The sequence below is a fragment of the Hypanus sabinus genome, chromosome 10, assembly GCF_030144855.1.
Source record: "Hypanus sabinus isolate sHypSab1 chromosome 10, sHypSab1.hap1, whole genome shotgun sequence".
Taxonomy (NCBI): Eukaryota; Metazoa; Chordata; class Chondrichthyes; order Myliobatiformes; family Dasyatidae; genus Hypanus; species Hypanus sabinus.
The window spans coordinates 140,760,134-140,783,091 of NC_082715.1; the positions used below are offsets into that span (position 1 = coordinate 140,760,134).

General features: G+C 42.8%; 1 protein-coding gene across 44 annotated transcripts in view; it reads right to left on the reverse strand.

Annotated features, from left to right (window-relative positions):
• snap91a (synaptosome associated protein 91a) overlaps window positions 1-22,958 on the reverse strand; it is a 179,446-nt gene that overhangs the window by 64,171 nt on the left and 92,317 nt on the right. For 23 of the 44 annotated variants that reach the window (XM_059983127.1, XM_059983110.1, XM_059983117.1 and 20 more), the window contains 4 exons: window positions 9,643-9,743; window positions 7,905-7,919; window positions 7,583-7,741; window positions 931-1,047 (listed from right to left, as the gene is read on the reverse strand). In XM_059983127.1, coding sequence (XP_059839110.1) covers window positions 931-1,047; window positions 7,583-7,741; window positions 7,905-7,919; window positions 9,643-9,743 — 392 coding nt within the window. The remainder of the gene's footprint in view (window positions 1-930; window positions 1,048-7,582; window positions 7,742-7,904; window positions 7,920-9,642; window positions 9,744-22,958) is intronic. The other 21 variants (XM_059983113.1, XM_059983120.1, XM_059983128.1 and 18 more) reach the window with 9 other exon arrangements.

Consider the following 22,958-nt stretch of genomic DNA (forward strand, 5'->3'; position numbering starts at 1 on the left):
AACATTAATGGCCAGAAGGTCTATATTACAAAATTGGAAAGAAGTAAATGCTCCTTCCACGTCTCAGTGGCTTTTTCAAACTATTTCTCATCTGAGTTTGGAAAAAATTAGAAGCACTATTTTTGACTCATCAATTAAATTTGAAGAAACTTGGGGACCGTTCATTCGACATTTTCATATGAATTAATTTGGCCTTTTCCAGACCTTCTCTCTGCTTATTCTTGTTCAGGTATGGAGTTCTGGAGTTCTTTGACACTATCATATACTTATAAACTGTTATTATTGCCCATGTTAGTTTAGTTTAGTTTAGTAGTTTAGTGTTTTTTTTCAATATATATTCTCTTTTATATATTTTCCAATTTTCTTTTTCTTTTCACGATTATTTGTTTTTTTTTCAGATATAATTATATAGACTTGATTGATTAATGTACTTTTTTTGTTGATGTTTAATAGGATATTATTATCTTATTATTAATGTAATTTCAAGTCTATTGTATTCATAACCTATTCATTATTATGTTATGTTTTTTTTATATTTATATGAAACTCAATAAAAAGATTGAAAAAGAAAGAAAGCAGGCCAGCCTCTTAATTGGGATAAATTGTACTGGTCCCAATGCATCCCAATTAACTGGAATCCACTGTATTCTGCAATAATATGAAATGTTTTTATATATTCAAGACACTACTACTTGAGTCTGTGAAGTGAAATTGTGCTATGAATTTATGTGATAAAAGAACATTGTAGGAACTGTTGAGAACAGTTCAAGGATTTTAAAGACTAAAAGAATGTTCTAGTGAGGTGCATAACACTATACAACTTCCATTAGTTGAAAATATCTTAGTAAATTTTAGATAGGTCTGAGAATTTTGGCACACAAGAAGAATCGTATACAATTCATGACGTGTTAGTAAGGTAATGAGACCCACCAGTTCCAGCACATGCATCAAGTGCTGCTGCTGCGGCTGCTGTTGTTGCAGGGGCTGCTGCCACTCCCACCCCTTCAGATGTTGCGGGTTCTTCTGTAGGAGAAGCTGCAAATGCATCTAAGATGCATTACCAACACCATTCACAACAGAAAATGGAAGGAAAAGCAAAAAGAAAAACAGGGATATGTAGAGCAAGAAACAAGTCACAAGTTTGTAAGCTAAAGGCATTTCAAAAGTCCCCATTACAGTGCATACACATTAAAATTTACAGATCTACTTTTATAAGTCATCATGCAGAAAATCACCTGGGCAGAGGTGAATGTATGATCTGTTCTAAACAACATGGATAAACATAGAAAAATTGTGTACCATCATGCATATCTATGTAATGGTTCCTTATGCTTGCTTGTGACTTAGATCAACAGAATATTTCACTGAAGTGATCCCCAATAGGGAATGGAGTTATCCAACAGCAGGTGGAAATACAATGAAGACAGTCTTGAAACTGATTAACACTTCAAGCATGTTCATTGATGGAACTAGTACAATCCACACTTCTCACTTTACATTGCATGCTTACGTTCAAAAAGGAGAACAATTATTTTCAATTCAAATGTGATTGCAGTCATTCTTGTAAGGAGCAATAGGTCATATTCAAACGATCAAATGGTTTGTTTTATTTATTTATTTTTTCAGAGACACTACGTGGAACAGGTCCTTCCAGCCCAATGAGCCACATCACACAGCAACCCACCCTAGCCTAATCACAGGACAGTTTATAATGACTAATTAACCTACTAACCAGTACATCTTTGGACTGTGGGTGGAACCTGGGGCACCTGAAGTAAATGCATGTGCTCATGGGCAGAAGGTACACTTTCTTACAGCTGATGCTAGAATTGAACTCTGAATTCCAGAGCCTCGAGCTGTAATAGCGTTGTTACCCACTATGCTACTATGTCCTATAGTATCATGCCCTTGAATCAAAAAGTAATGAGAATGGCGATATCAGTGAGGTAATACGCTGATTCACTGAAACAATTCTTAGCAAAGATACCATAATCTAAGAGATCATTCATGACTTCCCTGAAGCTGCTCATGTTGGGTCACACCTCCTTTGTTGTACAATTGTTGAATTTCAACTTTAACAACTTACAGTGGCTTTTCTTCACTTTTGTCCCCAAAGTTCTCCAAAGCTTAACCTTCACCCACCCTCTATTTCATTGTAATGTACTCTGTGACATCACCCAAGAAGACCAAGATCAATATGAATATAGAAAGATTTACAACTCCTCCACATTAGCTACTTCTTTGAACATTTTATTCCTCAGTTTATCTCACTGGTTGCCAAAGCATTATGACCCTCAAACCAATACTCGCTATCACCACATCTTTTTTTCCGCCAGGTGTAATAACTTCACTGTTCACTTGCTGCTGAAAACCAAAATCATGCCAGTAGGCTTAATGATTCCGATGCTTTCTTTGCTGTTCTTTTCCCATTGACACAGACTGATATCAAACGACACTGCTCACATTCCATAAACACAAGATTCTGCAGATGTTGGAAATCCAGAGGAGAACACACAACATGCTGGTGGAACTCAGCAGGTCAAGCAGCATCTACGAAAAGAGTACCACCATAGCACAGCGGTTAGTATGACATTATTGCAGCTCATGGTGTTCCGGAGATCCAAGATCAATTCCGGTGCCATTTGTAAGGAGCAAACACGAGGAAATCTGTAGATGCTGGAAGTTCAAACAACAACACACATAAAACGCTGGTGGAACACAACAGGCCAGGCAGCATCTATAGGGAGAAGCACTGTCAACGTTTTGGGTCGAGACCCTTCGTCAGGACTAACCGAAAGGAAAGATAGTAAGAGATTTGAAAGTAGTGGGGGGAGGGGGAAATGCAAAATGATAGGAGTAGACCGGAGGGGGTGGGATGAAGCTAAGAGCTGGAAAGGTGATTGGCGAAAGATATAGAGAGCTGGAGAAGGGAAAGGATCATGGGACGGGAGGCCTCGGGAGAAAGAAAGGGGAGGGGAACACCAGAGGGAGATGGAGAACAGGCAAACAACTAAATATGGGGTAATATGGGGGATGGGGTAAGAAGAGGAGGAGGGGCATTACTACTTTCAAATCTCTTACTATCTCTCCTTTTGGTTAGTCCTGACAAAGGGTCTTGGACAGCGCTTCTCCCAATAGATGCTGCCTGGCCTGCTGCGTTCCACCAGCATTTTGTGTGTGTTGCCATATGTAAGGAGTTTGTTCATTCTCCCTTGAACAACTGGCATTTCCTCTGATTGCTTCTGTTTCTTCGCACAGTCCAAAGACAAACCAGTCAGTAGACCAATTGGGACAGTGCAACTCATTGGGACAGAAGTGATTGTTCCACACTGTACCTCTAAATTTAAATGTAATAAAGTCAACATTTTGCACCAAGACCCTTCATCAGGACTCAGCCTGAAAGATTAACTGTGGATGTTGCCTGACCTGCAGAGTTCCGCCAGCATTTTGTGTGTATTCCAATGTGCAACGTTGTGTTTACCCACTGGTCCACACTAGCTTTCAGTCCAGCATTACCTCTAATGTCTTCACCAGTACTACAACCTCAGTCACATACTCACTGAATTACACACCAACCAGCTGGTCTCTTTAATAGGTGATGCCACAAATCGTTTCCTCTTCCTTGCCACTGTATCCTTCATTTCGATCAATGGTCAATTTCTGAGATTTACAGTACAGTAACAGGCCCCTTTGGCCCAACAAGCCACACTGCCCAATTATACCTATCTCACTAATTAATCTAGTGACTCATAAATCTATAGAATGTGCGAGGAAACTGGAGCACGCGGAGGAAACCCATGAGACCATTGCCAGACCAATAGCATCAACACTACTGTTTCTTTAACTGTAATATCAGTCTAATCTAATCTCAGCCCATCTGCAATTGAAACCATTAGCCAGACTTAATTTTCCTTCTAGATTTGAACACAATGATTTACTGCACAGCTTTCTCCTGACATCAACTTCAGTTTCTGAGTTGCAGTTTATATTACTTAATTAAAAGGCACATTGTACACAACCAGGTGATCTAATATATAGTACTGTAAGGTGGCAGAGTAGTATAGTGGTTAGCACAATGCTTTACAGTACAGGAGACCAAGGTTCAATTCTTGACGCTGCCTGTAAGGAGTTTGCACATTCTTCCTGTGACCGCTCAGGTTTCCTCCGGGTGCTCCGATTTCTTCCCACAGTCTAAAGACGCACAGGTTGGTAGGTAATTGGTCATTGTAAATTGATCTGTAATTAGGCTAGGATTGAATCAGGAGAGTGCTGGGTTGTGTGGAAAGGCTGGAAAAGCCTATCTTCACGCTGTATCTCAACAAACAAATAAATAGTTCTGCAGTCTTTGCATATCCACTTGTAAATTGTAAACAGTAAAATCAACAAATTTCCCATCCTTACAAATGACAAGCTGTAATGCTAAAAATGAAATGAGTGGTCATATCATTTTTGCCTCCTCTTGGAGTCTCTATATTCACAGTTGACAATGTCCAGCTGATTCTGATATGAAATAGAAAGTGTGTAATCTACTCAATTACAGCTCCTAGCCACATTACGACAGGAATCAAATTCCATGAGTCAGAGAAGAGTAATCAAGGGATGTGACAGCAAAGAACTCCTATAAAACTGGTCAGTGGGAATTAAGGGAGAAAATTTCAAATAGCTCGGAGTCATCTGGGCATTGGTTAATTGATGTCAACCTTTTCAGGCCCAGGATAAACCTGCAGATTATTCAGGGTTCAAACATCTTTATCAATAATCTTCCTTCCATAATGGTTAGAAATAAGGAGTACAGCTACACGGTTCCGTGAAAGAGGCATCACAGTAAACAGGGTGGCGAAGAAATCTTATGGTACGGTGGCCTTCATTGGTCAGAGCACTGAGTATAGAAAATAGAATCTGGAGTGTTACAAAATGTTGGTGAGGTGTTCAGGTTTGGTCAACCTGCTGTGGGAATGATGGAAAGAGTGCAGAGGAGATTTATGAGGTTGTTGCTGGAACCTGAGGGACTTATGGAGAGAGGTTGAGCAGATTAGGACTTCTTTCATTGGAGTATGGGAGGATGGGGGGGGGGGTGAACTGTACCATTTGAAGAAATTTATAAAATTATGATGGTATAGGTAGAGTGGATGTGCACAGACTTTTTCTCAGTGTTAGTGAATCAAGAACTTCACAATGATGTTTGTGCAATGCACTAATTCACTCAGATCCTCAATTAAAGAAAAGGTTTTGCATGCAACAAGATCTAAATGAAATTAAAACACAGACAAATAAGTGGGAAAACACAATGGTGCTACAAGTGTTCTAAATAATGAACATCTTCTACAAGAGCATTTAACTAGTATTTCTTCACAATCAATCAACAATAACACCATCATTAAATCCTCCATCACTAATGACCTATGTCACCAATGACCAGTTAACTAGTTGAGGTCCTAATACCAGTTGGGGGTAGAAGCATGGTCTCCTGCTTGATTCCCCTAAATCTTTCTATAAACTTAGGAATGTAGTAAGATCGCTTTGAAAATACCTTTGACACTCATGACATTTACTATCTAGAAGGACAACAACTAGAATCTTTTATGTTTTTTTTCCCCAGGTCACACTTGAAAATATATCATTCTTCCTTCATTGTTGCAGTCAACATCCTGGGCCAGTGAAATCATCACCAAGGCAGTAGCTTATCCTAACTATAAAAGCAACTGTGGATATGCACAAAAGTTGACCTTGCTATGAACACTTACATCTTTTGCATAAGCACAGGAGAAAAGACAAATATCCAAACTTAAACCAAGACTTGATCCATGACAACATTGGTACTGAATCCAATGGTGTTACCTTTGGGCTGCGAACTTGTTCAAATCACTCCATGGCCTTGGCATTCCTCTGCTTGGTAATTTAGATAAACTTTACAAACACACCCACAAACGTGCCACTGTATTACTCTATTTTGACCAACTGTGCAGCTTAGACATGTTTTATTCTCAAAATAGTTCATTAAGCTGCCATTAAATGATACAGTACATTGTTGACTTTTTAAAATCTGTTCCCATAATACTGGATTTAAATGAAATCTGTATAATCAGCTTTAACACCGTAACTTGCATTGGTTTTCTTTGGGTAACATTTCTAAATGTTTATCCAGTATGAGAATGGAATAAAATCTACCCTTAAGTAAAACAACAGTTATCTGCTTGGGCAAGCTACTGAACCCGTTGAGAATCTACACTTTCTGGAAAACAAGCAACAATTCTAGCTTGGTAAATGAACTAGGTGTTAGTGTTACTGCAGTTGCTGCACAATCTGAGGCTTTAAGTATGAATACAAATGTCGATAATTATACTATTATACACTTGGATGCAATTTAATGAACAGGAAAAGGCTATTCATCGCTGTTTTCTTCCTCCGCTCCACTTTACAGAATACCCAATCTCAATGCTGTGCTTATAAAAATCTACAAATTTGTTTAGAATACAGTCAATGATCAAGCACCCATAGACCTATTGAACAGAGAATTGAACTTTCAGAAATATTTTAGACATTTCTCATTAGTCTCTTTTTAGATTATATTTCTATTCTCTCTCTTGAGGAAACACTGAACATATTCACCCTCATACACCTCTAAATAATTCCCCATTTATTATTCTTCAAAACATCTAGCCAGTGAGATCAGTCTACCCAATTTTGACTTGTTAAGCAAATCCCTAGAATCACTTGAGTGAACCTTTATTCCATTCCCTCCAATGGCAAATACATTCTTAAAAAAGCCTTAAAACAAATCATGCTCCAGATGTTGAGTTCGCAGATCTAATATAATTTCAGTAAAGTCTCTTCACTCTTCAGCTCCAGTCCTTTAAGTTAGTAGGAAGACAAATACAATGACTCTTGACCAAATGTCAATTGGAGTTAAGTTGCAAAATAAAGCTTAAAGCAGCCCAGAAGTTCAGAAGGGATGAAGTGACCTCAAAGTACCCAAGCAAGGGCACAAGCAATATTGTTAATTTGGTTCATATTTACTTAATGATTGATACTGGAAGTGTACCTGATGACATGACTAGCCTTAGCTGTGATACCTCCCAGAGTAACTAACAGAATTTGTGTTTACTCCCAGTGAACATGAAGCATTGACTCAGTTTTCTTCTCTACATATGCTGCCAGATTAACCCAGTGTTCTCAGTTCACTATATGGGTACAAATTTTATTCAGACAGTTAAGCTTAGCCAGTCCACCAGTTCAACTTCCCTTAAAGCTCTTTCAGTGCACATATCGACATCAAGCTATAGTCAGTTTTAAAAATGTAATCTCTCGAAGAGGTCTTTGACTTGACTACCAACATTTAGATCAAAATATACATTTCTACCAAAAAATAATAGCTGTTACATGGACAAAAGATTATGTGAATCATTTTCCACAGTAAACTGTAATACCACATATAATTCTTAGGTTTCACTTGTAATGACAACAATATCCCCACATTCCCCATCACTCTCTACTCAGCTGCAGCTAAAAATGCACACAACTCAGAAAATGTTTCTGGAGGCACCAGTTTTGATGCTAAAAATGTTAGAACACCTGAACTGACCTCCAAAAAGATCCAGATCAGTGGTTGGTGCTGAGGCAGCAACAGTAGGCATGGTAGCATCTGCTGTTGTAGGAGAAGTTTTCAAGGAGGCCTCTGCTGCAAATGGATCAGTTGGCTGTGCTTCAGAGGCATTAGGGAGGGCAGGAGAACCCAAAGAATCTGCATTGCAAGCATCAAGGAAAAGACAGTGGAGGGGAAAGAAATATGTATAAAAACCTCAAAGTGATTTATCCAGTTTAGAAAATGATGCAATTAAATTTTGAGATGCATACTTTGATTTGTTTAGACAAGTGAATTCTTAAACACCAGTTAAATTACTTACCTTCCCCTAAAAGATCTGTTTTATCCATTACAAAGATGCGATGTTTAGAAATAAAAGGAGAACAGTTTAATAAAGGGTACCTGTTAGAATTAAAGAAGCTCATTGTACAGTGGAGTAAAGCTCAAGTTACCAAGTGTATATAAAAATGAAACCTTTAATACATTGCTTTTTGCTTTAAACGCTCTGAAAAGTTCTGCCAGTTGATTGAGAACAGTTTAATATCAAAATGTCACATCTGAGCCATTTCAAAGTGCAAAGAATGCAGACAAGTCCTATAAATCTGTGCTAACATTTCACCTGATTGAAAGTCGACCTTCAATAGCAATATATAGCAAAATTTGAATTATATACATGATATTCCTACCAGGCTGCATTGACAGGTGCCAAGTTTCAACTTCTGAAATCAACTCAAAATTTGATTTCCAACAAAATGATGTTCCACGTTATTTAAAAGCGATTAACACTGCTTTCTCATGCTATTATTTCACTGTTAGAGAAAGGAAGCTTGAAATCATGTAATTTATTTAAAATTTAAATGTATTTGATAAAAGATCAACCTATTTCATCTTGTATGCTTTATAGAAGCCAGTATCTGAAACACGGCCTCATGACATAGCCTTTATCAGCAGACATTAGCAATTATTGCCAAAACCATCTTGCTTCAGTCAAGTGCAAGAGTGATAAATTTATCAGCTTATCCTTGAACACAGTATCAAGTGCTACCCAGTACATTATGCTAAATGTGCAGTCAGTGAGGAACAGAGAGATCAATTATGACATAGTAAGTATAGCTGGTGTGAAAATGAACCAGTTTAAGTGTGTAAATTAATTTTAACTGCTTGGTTCCTCGTAGTCCTTTGCTAGTAGAATTTTTTTCTTATTGTTATTTCAACTCGTGACATAAAACCAAGCACCAATTTACTCAATATAGGTGATTAAGATATAGAGCAAGATTAAAAAATATAGGAGTTACTCATCATACTAAATACAAGTCGCAAATTAGATTTGACGTTCTAAGACAAAGTGCTCTGATGGTGATGATGTGGTGTAGAGGCTATGACCAGAGGAAAAAATGATTTTCCTCCCCTTCTACTACACAAAGAACCAATAAATAACACTCACCAAAATACTCATAAGCAAATAAAATGCCTAGTTTTGTTAATCACCACTTTCATTATGACTTAAACAAAATTCTGTCCTCTGTATTGAGTTTGTATTAGATTTTTAAAAAGCATAATCTGTTTTGAAGAGGAACAAATGCAAAATGCCAGAGGAACTCAGCAGGTCAGGTCTCAGCCCGAAACATTAACTGTTTATTCATTTCCATTGACGCTGACTGACCTGCTGTGTTCCTTCAGCATTTTGTGTGTGTTGCTCTGGATTTCCAGCATCTGCAGAATCTCTTGTAGGTATATTACAAACATTTCCAAAAAACTTTATTAATACTCAGTCCAACAGAAGTCGTTCATTAAACAACAACAACTTAAAATCAGCAAGAAAGTAGAAGAAGGGTTCAGTATCATTCAGTCTGTAGACATGATGTCTGGAATCCACATAGAACTGGTTGAAGTTCATCCTTGGTCATGGTTTAGACATGGTATAATAGGAGACACTCAGTGTAATTTCGTTACAAAATTCAATCACACTGACAATTCTGATGAGCATTTAGCAGAAGCCAGAGAATGAACTTCAGAATAATCTGCTGGTTAGAAACACTCCAGTAATGAAATATTCTCACCTCCCCAAGCACTGGCTGGTGGATTAGCTGCTGCTGTTGACTGAACTGCACATGTAAAATCTGGTTGTAGATCAAGAAGATCATTGGACAGTTTGGATGCACTGTAATTAAAGTATTAGTAATTTCAGTCTTCAATACAGAAAGCAACATGTACATTTCACCATAATAAACATTTGGGCTCTGACTTTCATAGTACAAGCTACAGACATTTAGAATATTGAACTTTGCAGCGCAGTACAGGGTCTTCGGCCCATGATGTTTTGTCAACTTCTTAACCTACTCCAAGATCAATTTAACCCTTCCCTCCTACATATGACTCCAGTTTTCTATCATCCTTGTGCTTATGAGTCTCTTAAATGTCCTTAATATATAGTCTTGTAGTGATGTGCTACACACAGCGCTGAAATAATGACACGCAGTCGGTAAGTCGTTTCAAGACTAGTTTATTCAAGCTTCACAGCACTGGCATTTAATCCCTATTGCCCGCCCTCTCTGGGCAGAAATGATGTTAGGAGTGCATTACCAAAGTCTCCCCCCACCCGCTGGCTATTTGTGAGCCGGTTCGCCTGCGCAGAAAGTGGGTTGCCACATAACCCTCCCCCCCCCAGAACTGGCGATACACCCCCCAATGTCCACAGTCTGGATCAGCCTCTGATTGGGAGGTCTGCCTCTGCACCGCGGTGCCTGAACCTCGACCGGCTGTGCCAAGTCCACATGGGTTGGTTTGAGTCGGTCCACCGTGAAAACCTCCTCTCTCCCCCAATGTCCAGAATGTACGTGGACCCGTTGTTGTTGATCACCTTGAATGGCCCCTCGTACGGCTGCTGTAGCAGTGCCTGGTGTCCGCCCCTTCATACAAACACAAACAGTTCTGCAGGTCTTTGGGTACATGGGTCAGGGTCCGTCCGTGCTGCGAAGTTGGTATGGGGGCCAGGTTGCCGAGCCTTTCGCGTAGCCTGTCCAGGACTGCTGCAGGTTCTTCCTCTTGCCCCCTTGGGGCTGGTATGAACTCTCCCGGGACGCGTCGTACACCAACTCGGCCGACGAGGTGTGCAGATCCTCTTTGGGTGCTGTGCGAATTCCAAGCAGGACCCAGGGAAGCTCGTCCACCCAGTTAGGTCCTCTCAGGCGGGCCATGAGAGCTGACTTCAAGTGATGGTGGAAGCGCTCCCATTAGTTCGTTCAACTGTGGGTGGTAGGCAGTTGTGTGGAGTAGCTGCGTTCCCAACAGGCTGGTCACAGCCGGTCACAGGCTGGAGGTGAACTGGGCGCCTCTGTCGGAGGTAATGTGGGCTGGTATCCCGAAGCATGCTACCCAGGTTGCGATCAGTGCTCGGGCGCAGGAATCGGCAGATGTGTCGGTGAGCGGGACCGCCTCTGGCCACCTTGTGAACCGGTCTACCATAGTTAGGAGGTACTGCGCTCCTTGGGACACTGGTGGGTGGCCACGATATCCACATGAATGTGGTCGAACCTCCGGTGGCTGGGTTTGAACTGCTGCGGCGGGGCTTTAGTGTGCCGCTGCACCTTGGCTGTTTGGCACTGCATGAACGTTCTGGCCCATTGCGAAGTCTGTGCCACGCGAACTTGCTAGAGACCAGCTGGACGGTTGTCCTGATAGATGGGTGTGCCAAACTGTGTATGGAGGTGAAAACTCGCCGCCTCCAGGCTGCTGGGAGAATGGGGCGAGGTTGGCCAGTAGCCACGCCGCACAGGAGGGTCCTATCACCTGGACCTACAAAAAAGTCCTACAGCTGCAAACCCGAGACTGCGGTCCTGTAGCAGGGCATCTCGTCGTCTGCCTGCTGCGCCTCCGCCAGTGCTGCATAGTCCACTCCCAGGGACAGGGCCTGGACAACTGGTCTAGACAGTGCATCCGCCACGACATTGTCCTTTCCCAAGACATGCTGGATGTCCGTCATATACTCGGAGATGTAGGACAGATTTCGCTGCTGGCAAGCCGACCAGGGATCAGACACCTTCGTGAATGCGAAGGTCAACGGTTTGTGGTCCGTGAACGCGGCGAATGGCCTGCCTTCTAAGAAGTACCTGAAATGCCAGATTGCCAGATGCAGTGCCAACAGCTCCCGGTCGAAAGCACTGTACTTGAGTTCGGGTGGTCGTATGTGTTTGCTGAAGAACGCCAAGGGTTGCCAGCGCCCCTCGATGAGCTGCTCCAGCACCCCACCGATTGCTGTGTTGGATGCGTCCACCGTGAGGGCAGTGGGAACGTCCGTTCTGGGGTGCACCAGCATCGTGGCATCTGCCAAACCTTCCTTGGCTTTAATTAAAGCGGCCGCGGCCTCCTCGTCCCAAGCAATGTCCTTGCCTTTACCCGACATCAGGGTGTACAAAGGGCGCATGATACGGGCTGCTGAGGGGAGGAAACGGTGGTAGAAGTTCACCAGACCAACGAACTCCTGCAGGTCTTTGACTGTGTTGGGCCGGGCTAAGTGGCGGATCGCGTCTACCTTGGCGGGCAGAGGTGTTGCCCCGTCTTTGGTAATCCTGTGGCCCAGGAAGTCGATGGTATCCACACCGAACTGGCATTTGGCCAGATTGATCGTGAGGTCGAAATCACTCAGGCGGGAGTAGAGCTGGCGGAGGTGGGACAGATGCTGCTGGCGACTACTGCTGGCTATAAGGATGTCATTCAAATAGATGAATGCAAAGTCCAGGTCACGTCCCACCACATCCATTAGCCGCTGGAACGTCTATGCTGCATTCTTCAGGCCGAATGGCATTTGGAGGAACTCGAACAGGCCGAACGGGGTGATGAGTGCTGTTTTGGGGATGTCTTCAGGGTGCACCGGGATTTGATGGTATCCCCGGACGAGGTCTACTTTGGAAAAGATTCTTGCCCCGTGCAGGTTTGCTGCAAAGTCCTGTATGTGCGGCACGGGGTAGCGGTCTGGAGTGGTAGCCTCGTTCAGTCTGCAGTAGTCGCCACATGGTCTCCAACCCCCGGGCTGCTTTGGGCACCATTTGCAGGGGGGAGGCCCATGGGCTGTCGGACCTCCGTACGATCCCCAATTCCTCCATCCTCTTGAACTCCTCCTTCGCCAGGCGGAGCTTTTCCGGGGGGAGCCTTCGTGCACGGGCGTGGAGGGGTGGTCCCTGGGTCGGGATGTGGTGCTGTACCCCGTGTCTGGGCATGGCTGCTGTGAACTGCTGTGCCAGAATCGATGGAAAGTCCGCCAGGATTCTGGTGAATTCATTGTCCGACAGCGTGATGGAGTCCAGGTGTGGGGCAACTTGGCTTCACCCAGGGAGAACGTCTGGAAAGTCTCTGCATGTACCTGTCTTTTCCCTTGCAAGTCGACCAGCAGGCTGTGAGCTCGCAAGAAGTCCACCCCCAGGAGTGTTTGGGCCACCGCAGCCAGTGTGAAGTCCCACATGAACTGGCTGGCGCCGAACTGCAGCTGCACTGTGCAGGTGCCGTAGGTCCGTATCGTGCTGCCGTTTGCGGCCCTCAGGGTGGGTCCTGGCTTCCTGTTGCGGGTGTCGTACCCCGTTGGGGGCAAGACGCTGATCTCCACTCCGGTGTCGACCAAGAAGCAGCGTCCCGACTGTTTGTCTCAGATGTACAAGAGGCTATCCTGGTGGCCAGCCGCCATAGTCATTAGCGGCAGCTGGCCCTGGCCCTTGCAGGGTGGGTGACAACGGCGGGCTTTTGTGCCCTACCACTGGTGGTAGAAGCAACACTGTTCACTGGCCTCCTCACTCCTGCCTCTGTGTTGTGTGCGCCCCCCTGCCGGGCCTGGTCTGGTCTGCTGTTAGGTACGTGGCCTGGTAATCTGACCGATGGACGCCACGCTCTCCCTCTTGGCTTTCCACAGCACGTCTGCCTGGGCTGCCACCTTCCGGGGGTTGCTGAAATCTGCGTCGGCCAGCAGCATATGTATGTCCTCGGGCAGTCGCTCTAGGAACGCTTGTTTGAACTTGAGGCAGGGCTTGTGTCCGTCAGCCAGGGACTGCATCTTGTTCATCAATGCTGACAGCAGTCTGTCTTCCAAACCGTCCAGGTGAAGCAGGCCGTGAGAGGCCAAAGGTCCCAATGAGCAGCGCTTTGAATGCTTCATATTTGCCTTCTTCTGGGGGCGACTGTATGAAATCCGCAACCTGGGCGGCTGTCTCCTGGTCAAGGGCGCTCACCACGTGATAGTAACACGTGGAATCAGAGGATATCTGCCGAATCTGGAACTGGGCTTCTGCTTGGCAAAACCACACGCGTGGTCGCAGCGTCCAGAAAGTCGGCAGTTTTAGCGAAACTGCGTGAACAGATGAAGAGTCAGTCATCTTTAGTCCAAATCCCGTTTGGACTGTCGGGGTCACCAATGTAGCGATGTGCCACACACAGCACTGAAATAACGACACGCAGTTGGTAAGTTGTTTCGAGACTAGTTTATTCAATCTTTGTGGTGCTGGCATCTAATCCCTAGCGTCTGCCCTCTCCGGGCGGAAATGACATCAGAGGTGCATTACCAAAGTCTCCCCCCCGTGCACTGGCTATTTGTGAGCCAGTTCGCCTGCGCAGAAAGTGAGTCGCCACAGTATCTGCCTTTAACACCACCCATCAAGGAGTTCCATGTACCCAACACTCTCTGTGTAAAAAAGCCTTCCTCTGATGTTCCTCCTGATGAAGGATCTTGGCACAAAACGTCACCTAGCATTTTGAGAGTATTGCTTTGATTTCCAGCATCTGCAGATTTTCTCGTTTCTGATATTCCTCTATATTTTCCTCCAAACACCTTAAAATTATATCCTCTCATATTGTCAGATTTATTATTACTGATGTGAAATTTGTTAACTTTCCACACCAGAAAAAAGTCTCTGGCTGTCAACTCGATCTATGTCTCTTAACTTCTTGTACACCTCTATCAACTCATTTTTATTCTCCTTCGCTCCAGAGAAAAGCCCTAGTTTGCTCTACATTTCCTCATAAGACATGCTCTCTAATCCAGGCAACATCCTGGTAAATCTCATCTGCACTCTCTCCAAAACTTCCAAGACAATAGTGTAACTCATGACTTCAGAACTTCCAAGCATAATAATTTTAAACAAAAATTCTGAAAGTTGTTAGTGGCAAAATGTCCTCCATGAGATTTACAATCTTTACCAAAAGAAAAAAGGGGAGAAAAATCCTATGAAATGAAGCAAATTTAAGGTTGTTATATACCGGTCTCACTGTAAGTTTAGAGCTGTGATATGGAGTTTCCAATATTGCCCAAGGCATTCAAAATTGTCAACAAATTGCATATTTTTCCTGCAAGAATTCAATAAAAAGTTCAACAAACCAAGTCACCAACCAGAGAAACCCAGCTGAAGCAATGACAAAAAGCATCCAATAGTTAGAGAAAAGGGGGCACAGGCTTAGTGCGATAAATTCCTTTCTTTCTTTTTACAATATTTTTATTCAGAAGAAAAATCAAGATTCACAGAGTGCAACACATAGATACATCTCAACATAAATTGTGTACATTCATATACTGTAATAAAATTGATCAAAATGTTATAGCATATCACATAAAGGTATACCACTCTGTAATCAAAAATTTAAAGATAGATCATACATCATAAAAGAAATTTTTTTTTATATAAAAAAAAGTCAACGCCCTACCAACTACCAAAGAAAAAAGCTGATGGATGATAATGGATAATTAGAAAAAACATATTCGCTTAAGAAGAGAAGATAGAAGTATACATAAAAGTCTGTGCATTGTGAAACTTTATAAATTGGTAAAGTAATTTAAGAAAGGTCCCCAGATTTCATAAAAAGATTGTTTCGAATTTAAGACTGAGCAGCGGATCTTCTCTAAATTTAAATAAGACATAATATCATGTAGCCATTGAAGATGTGTAGGAGGGATAGACTCCTTCCATTTAAGTGTAAAGGGGGTTTCTTCTTTTTTCTTTGTTACTGTGTATGTAATCAAAAGGGCTTCTTTGTTTTGTTAAAAGCAGGAATGCTCCTTTGTTGCAAGAGGGTGCTGGAAGCTTGTTTGGGTTAAAATTTACTGATAACGAGAATGGTATTCCTTTGTAAACCAAATGGGGATTAATGTTGTTCTTTCTTCTGAGTCTGTAAGCGGTTGTTGATGGGCTTTTGGGCAGATCGGCGCGAGGGGGTTGAGAGAGAGGACGCAATGCTGTAAGCTGGGCGAGGAATGGACCCCAAGCGGGGGTCCAAGGCCAGGAGGTACTCCAAGGAGGGGGGATGAAGCTAGATGTGCTTGGTTGACCAATCGGAGGGTCCTGAGCTGCGAGTCGAGGAGTTTGGAGGGGATCGAATGGTGGCCAGAAGACTTCAGTAATTGAGCTCCAACAGTTGTGCACGAAGTGGTTTGGACTTTGATAAGTACCAGTTTGGCGGGGCCGAAGGCTGCTCCCCCTAGACAAGAACGAGCTGAGCGAGCCTGAGGCGACCCAGGGGGTTACATTGTGGGGGCTCATCCGGGATTGATTTCTGCGAAAGATGTGTGATCACCCTCTTTAAATTGTGTCTGCAGTGAAGAGCTGGTGTGCCTTTGTGGGTGTGTGATTGCTGGTTATCACTGCATGTGTGTTGGGTGGGGTGGCTGCTGTTGGTAGCCTGGAGGTCGTTGTTCGAGTTCCAACTAGTGCTGATGAAATGGTGGTGGGACCATGGGCTGTCCATACTGCTTGGAGAGTGAGGAGTGACAGGTTGGGATGTTTCAGCAGTGGTGAGCTCCGCCCGGTTGTTGGAATAATGTCCAGCCCCAAAGGGGCGGAAGCATGGGCGGAGCAGACCCCTCAGTTGTTGGGTGAGTGGCAGTGCTTGGCTGAGAAAAAGCGACAGGGACGGGTTGAAAGCTTGAGTAGGTGGGCTGGTGACTTTGTTAGAACTGTTGGGTGCAATTACCTTGAAGTGACAGCTGCCAGTTCTGGGAAAGTGTGGGAAAATGCGTGTGGTTCGACTGGAAGTCAAATGCCACAGCTCGGGAGCTTATCATATCCGTGGCAGGAGATTGGTAGCAAGTTTTTAGGGTATCCCTTTCGCCTAGGGGGGGGGGCAGGGAAATTGCTTGTGGTGCCAAGGGGATCTGTCAAGGGGATCAGTTGTTCCGTTGATTCGAGAGGTGTCAGGAAACTTACAGGAGGCCCAGTGGGGGAACGGCTTGGGGTCTCTGGGGGAGCACGTTCCCAGCAATGTACCAAGGAACTCCCGAAAGGAGTAGACCCTATTCCTGAAGGCTTAGAGGGACCAAGCGCACAGGTATTGTTACGGATGGATGGAGGGTCCTGAGCTGCGAGTTGAGGAGTTCGGAGGGGTTCGAATGGTGGCCAGAAGACTTCAGTAATTGAGCTCCAACGGTTGTGCATGAAGTGGTTTGGACTTTGATAAGTTTGGCGCCTTTTCTTTATTTTTTCTCTTCATATATACTGTATCATTATTAATCACTTAGTTATAGTAACCTTTATAAATTGTACTCATTTAATCGCTTATGGTGTATTGTCTGTTTTTGGGTGAGGCATCCACATCACACAGCATCCACACCAGCTGATTACCCAGTTTGGCGGGGCCGAAGGCTGCTCCCCCTAGACAAGAACGAGCTGAGCGAGCCTGAGGCGACCCAGGGGGTTACATAAGCAAGATTACTCTCCTTGCTAAAAGAGAGGTAAAAACTAAAACCTGTAGGTTAGGAGTATTTAAAGTTATATCTTCATTTGCAATAATACCAAACAAGGCAGTAAAGGGATTTGGGTCAAATTAGACCCTAAAAAGTTGTGAGAAGGTATGGAATACTTCCCGCCAAAACTTTTCAATTTTAGGGCAAAACCAAAACATATGAATTAAAGAGGCATCAGCAGAGTTGCATTTAATACATAGTGGAGAAACATTCGGATAAAAACTGGACAGCTTCAATTTAGAAATGTAAGCTCTATGAACCATTTTAAATTGTAGAAGAGAATGACAAGCACAGAAGGATGATTTATTAACCCGTTTAAGAATTTTATTCCATCTTTCATCAGAATCTGACAATTTAGGTCATCCTCCCAAGCTTTTTTTATTTTATCTAAAAAGTCTTGTCTAGAATCAATCAACAAGTTATAGATACTGGTAATAGAACCAATAGATACCAGTAATAAATTCCTAAAATAAATCCTCCAAAGCGGTTAGCTACAGCCTTACTGCTCAAAAATTGACTACAGTGTTTGTGATTTAGCTTTCCTTTATGTAGATATCAAGATACAGCTGGTTTTATTGCACTTTTTATATGAAAATGAAAATTACCAACTTAAAGAATCAGCAGAAAAAAGGGAACTGACATTCTTTGAACTCAGCTGTTCAATTATTTAGTCTTGGCGCCTTGAATTGGAGGAAGAAAGTATATTTGCTTCTAACATTTTCTTTAAAAGAGATCGGAGGAGAATTAGAAATTGGGCCAAGTAAATAATTGGTTGAAAGTAGGGAAAATTGTTAGCAGTTTTGGGCTCCTTATGTAAGAAAAGGTGTGTTGGCAATGGAAAGAATCATGAGAATGAAAGGGGTAGGTTACATCCACACTAGACCGGATAATTTTGAAAACGCTGGTTACGCGTAAAAACGATGGGCGTTCACACTATGCCTTTTTGGAAATATCTCTATCCACACTGAAACTGAGATTTTGGCGAATCTCTTCCTCCTGCGCATGCGCAGGACACATCTACCGAAAACAAGTGACATGTTTGGTGTTGAATCTCGCCGTAAAAGTGCCTGTTTGTGTAGTTACAGACTAGAAAAACTTAAAACGACAGACAGCTGTTGGCTCTCACGCAGGAGAACTTAAAACTAAAAAAAACCAAATACGGCGGCAACCGACAAGAGAGTTCAATGACAGATTGACCCAGCTGATGACGAACGTTGAAAAACTGACTAACTCTGTTGCACTAATAAATCACCTTGTTAAATGTATAAAACATGTCTGTGTCAGTGTTATCTTGTATTTCCATACAATGTTACATTAGGCTGTTACACATCTATTATCAGAGAAGTACTTGCCTAAATAGGTAAACCACCTTCATACGAGCAAGGACAGAAAACAGGGCAAAGTGAGTACAATATACTTATTTATTCAGTAAGTTATGGGTCAAAGTATTTGGTGAGTGCTTTTCTAACTCCTCTGGCTTCAGTATCTTTGCCGTCTGTTCTGAAATTGTTAGACTGCAATCAAGAAAACAATGAAATAGTGCACTGCTGTCTGATAGCGATTTCAGAAGTCTCCAGTTACGCTGTCCACACTGATTTGCCCGAGCAGCATTTTCAAAAATAACCCACCCAAAAGCGTTTCTGAAAAGCTCTGTTTTCAGGGGACGAAAACACCGCTTTAGTGTGGACGGAGGATAAAAACGAAGAGAAAAAGCTTCAGTTACGGATTTATCTGGCGTAGTGTGGATGTAGCCTTAGCCTATGAGGAGCATTTGATGGCTCTGAGTCTGTACTTGCTAGAGTTTATAAGAACAGAGGAGAGGGGTGGGGGGGATCTCATTGAAACCTATTGGATATTGAAAGGCCGAGATAGAGTATATGTGGAGAGGATGGTTCCTGTAGTGGAGGACTCTAGACCCAAAGGGTACAATCTCAGAATAAAGGAACAATTTAGAGGAGGAATTTCTTTAGCCAGAGGGTAGGAATGTGTAGGATTCATTAGCTATCTTTAGAGCAGCGGTTGACAGGTTTTTGATTAGTCAGGTTATCAAAGGGTACATGGAGAAAGCAGGAGAATGGGGTTAGGAGAGAGAATAAATCAGTCGTGATGAAATGACGGAGCAGACTCAATTGGCCAAATAACCTAATCCTGCTCCTATGTCTTATAGTTTTATGTTTTACATACAAAATATCAACATTGCTTCCTGGTGAATGGTTAGCACAGGTAAGCCATTTAATAACTTTGCTTATGAATGCTGGTGCAACACCCTTTCTGTACAGTAATGGATTAAACACAGAACACCATAGGATAATTTGTGCTTTAAAAAAAATACCGTCAATGAAAAGGACTCTCTGGGTCGCCCAGCTGACAACCTCTACTGATAACATGATAATTTAGAACAACTATTTGAAATATAATTATTTTCAAAATCTGTCATTCCATCATTAAATACTTGAAATAAATTATCCTTCATAGATCTTCAAAACTTTTTAAATTTCTCTACAAATAAAACTGTCTCGGCTGAAAAACACTGAAGGAAAGCCTCAAAATATTCACTATATTTTTACACACATAAAGAATAGATGTATATTATGTGTCAAGAGAAGACCATGACCATCAGAAACAGGAGGAGAATTAGGCCATTCAGCCCATCGAGTCTGCTCCACCATTCCATCATGGCTAATTCATTATCCCTCTCAACCCTATTCTCCTGCCTTCCCTCTGTAACCCTTGACACCCTGACTAACAAAGCAGATGAACTTAAAGCATGGATCAGTATTTGGAGCTATGATGTTGTGGCCGTTACAGAGACTTGGGTGGCTCATGGACAAGAATGGTTACTTTGAATGCCAGCCTTTAGATGTTTCAGAAAGGACAGGGAGGGAGACAAAAGAGGTGTGAATGTGGCACTGTTGATCAGATATAGTGTGACGGCTGCAGAGAAGGAGGAAGTCATGGAGAGGTTGTCTACGGAGTCTCTGTGGGTGGGAGTTAGGGCCAGGAAGGGGTCAATAACTCTACTGGGTGCTTTTTTATAGACCACCCAATAGTAACAGGGACATCAAGGAGCAGAGAGGGAGACAGATTCTGGAAAGGTGTAATAATACCAGGGTTGTTGAGGTGGGAGATTTCAATTTCCCAAATATTGATTGGCATGTCCCTAGAGCAGAGTGAAGTTTGTTAGCTGTGTTCAAGAAGGCTTGACACAGTATGTATATAAGCCTACAAGAGGAGAGGCTGTACCTGATCTGGTATTGGGAAATGAATCTGGTCAGGTGTCAGATCTCTCAGTGGGAGAGCAATTTGAAGATGGTGATCACAATTCTATCTCCTTTACGATAGCATTGGAGAGGGATAGGAACAGACAAATTAGGAAAGCATTTAATTGGAGTAAGGGGAAATATGAGGCTATCAGGCAGGAACTTGGAAGCATAAATTGGGAACAGACATTTTCAGGGAAATGTACGGAAGAAATGTGGCAAACATTCAAGGGATATTTGCGTTGCATTCTGCATAGGTACATTCCAATGAGATGGAAAGGATGGTAGGACACACAAACTGTGGTGTACAAAAGGCTGTTGAAAATCTAATCAAGAAGAAGAGCTTACAAAAGGTTCAAAAAACTAGGTAATGATAGAGATCTAAAAGATTATACGGCTAGCAGGAACGAGCTTAAGAAAGAAATTAGGAGAGCCAGAAGAGGCCATGCGAAGGCTTTGGTGGACAGGATTAAGAAAAACCCCAAGGCATTCTAGAAGCATGTCAAGAGCAAAAGGATAAAACGTGAGAGAATAGGGCCAATCAAGTACGACAGTGGAAAAGTGTGTATGGAATCAGAGGAGATAGCAGAGGAACTTAACAAGTACTTCGCTTCAGTATTCACTATGCAAAAGGATCTTGGTGAATGTAGGGATGACTTACAGTGAATTGAAAAGTTTGACCATGTAGATATTAAGAAAGAGGATGTGCTGGAGCTTTTGGAAAGCATCAAGTTGGATAAGTTACCGGGACTGGATGAAATGTACCCCAGGCTACTGTGGGAAGCGAGGGAAGAGATTACTGAGCTTCTGGCGATGATCTTTGCATCATCAATGAGGACGGGAGAGGTTCCAGCAGATTGGAGGGTTGCAGATGTTGTTTCCTTATTCAAGAAAGGGAGTAGAGATAGCCCAGGAAATTATAGGCCAGTGAGTCTTACTTCAGTGGTTGGTAAGTTGATGGAGAAGATCCTGAGAGGCAGGATTTATGAACATCTGGAGAGGCGCAATATGATTATGAGCAGTCAGCATGGCTTTGTGAAAGGCAGGTCATGCCTTACAAGCCTGATTGAATTTTTTGAGGATGTGACTAAACACATTGATGAAGGTAGAGCAGTAGATGTAGTGCATATAGATTTCAGCAAGGCATTTGACAAGGTACCCCATGCAAGGCTTATTGAGAAAGTAAGAAGGCATGGGATCCAAGGGGACACTTGCTTTGTGGATCCAGAACTGGCTTGTCCACAGAAAGCAAAGAGTGGTTATAGATGGGTCATATTCTGCATGGAGGTTGGTCACCAGTGGTGTGCCTCAGTGATCTGTTCTGGGACTTTTACTCTTTGTGATTTTTATAAATGACCTGGATGAAGAAGTGGAGGGATGGGTTAGTAAATTTGCTGATGACACAAAGGTTGGAGGTGTTATGGACAGTGTGGAGGGCTGTCAGAGATTATAACAGGACATTGATAGGATGCAAAACTAGGCTAAGAAGTGGCAGATGGAGTTCAACCCAGATAAGTGTGAGGTGGTTCATTTTGGTAGGTTAAATGAGTTAGGGCAGGTGACGGAAGTGTGTGTAGGGGAACACTTTGGTTCCAGTGATCATAACATCATTAGCTTCAACTTGATCATGGATAAAGATAGATCTGGTCCTCAGGTTGAAGTTCTAAACTGGAAAAAGGCCAAATTTGAAGAAATGAGAAAAGATCTAAAAAGCGTAGATTGGGACATGTTGTTCTCTGGCAAGGATATGATTGGTAAGTGGGAAGCCTTCAAAGGAGAAATTTTGAGAGTGCAGAGTTTGTATGTTCCTGTCAGGGTTAAAGACAAAACGAATAAGAATAAGGTGCCTTGGTTCTTGAGGGATATTGGAACTCTGATAAAGAAGAAGAGAGAGATGTATAACATGTATAGGCAACAGGGAGGAAATAAGATGCTTGAGGGCTAAAAGAAGATATGAGGTTGCTTTGGCAGTCAGGGTGAAGGATAACCCTAAGCGCTTCTACAGGTATGTTAAGAGCAAAAGGATAGTAAGGGATAAAATTGGTCCTCTTGAAGATCAGAGCGGTTGGCTATGTGTGGAACCAAAAGAAATGGGAGAGATATTAAATGGGCTTTTACATCTGTATTTACTAAGGAAACCGGAATGGAGTCTATGGAAACAAGGCAAACAAGTAGGGAGGTCATGGAACTTATACAGATTAAAGAGGAGGAGGTGATTGCTGTCTTGAGGCAAATTAGAGTAGATAAATCCCCATGACCTGACAGGGTATTCCCTCGGACCTTGAGGGAGACTAGTCCCCTCTGTGAAATTCTGTGAAATTCCAGGGGCCCTGGCAGAAATATTTAAAATGTCAATATCCATGGGTCAGGTGCCAGAGGATTGGAGGATAGCTCATGTAGTTCC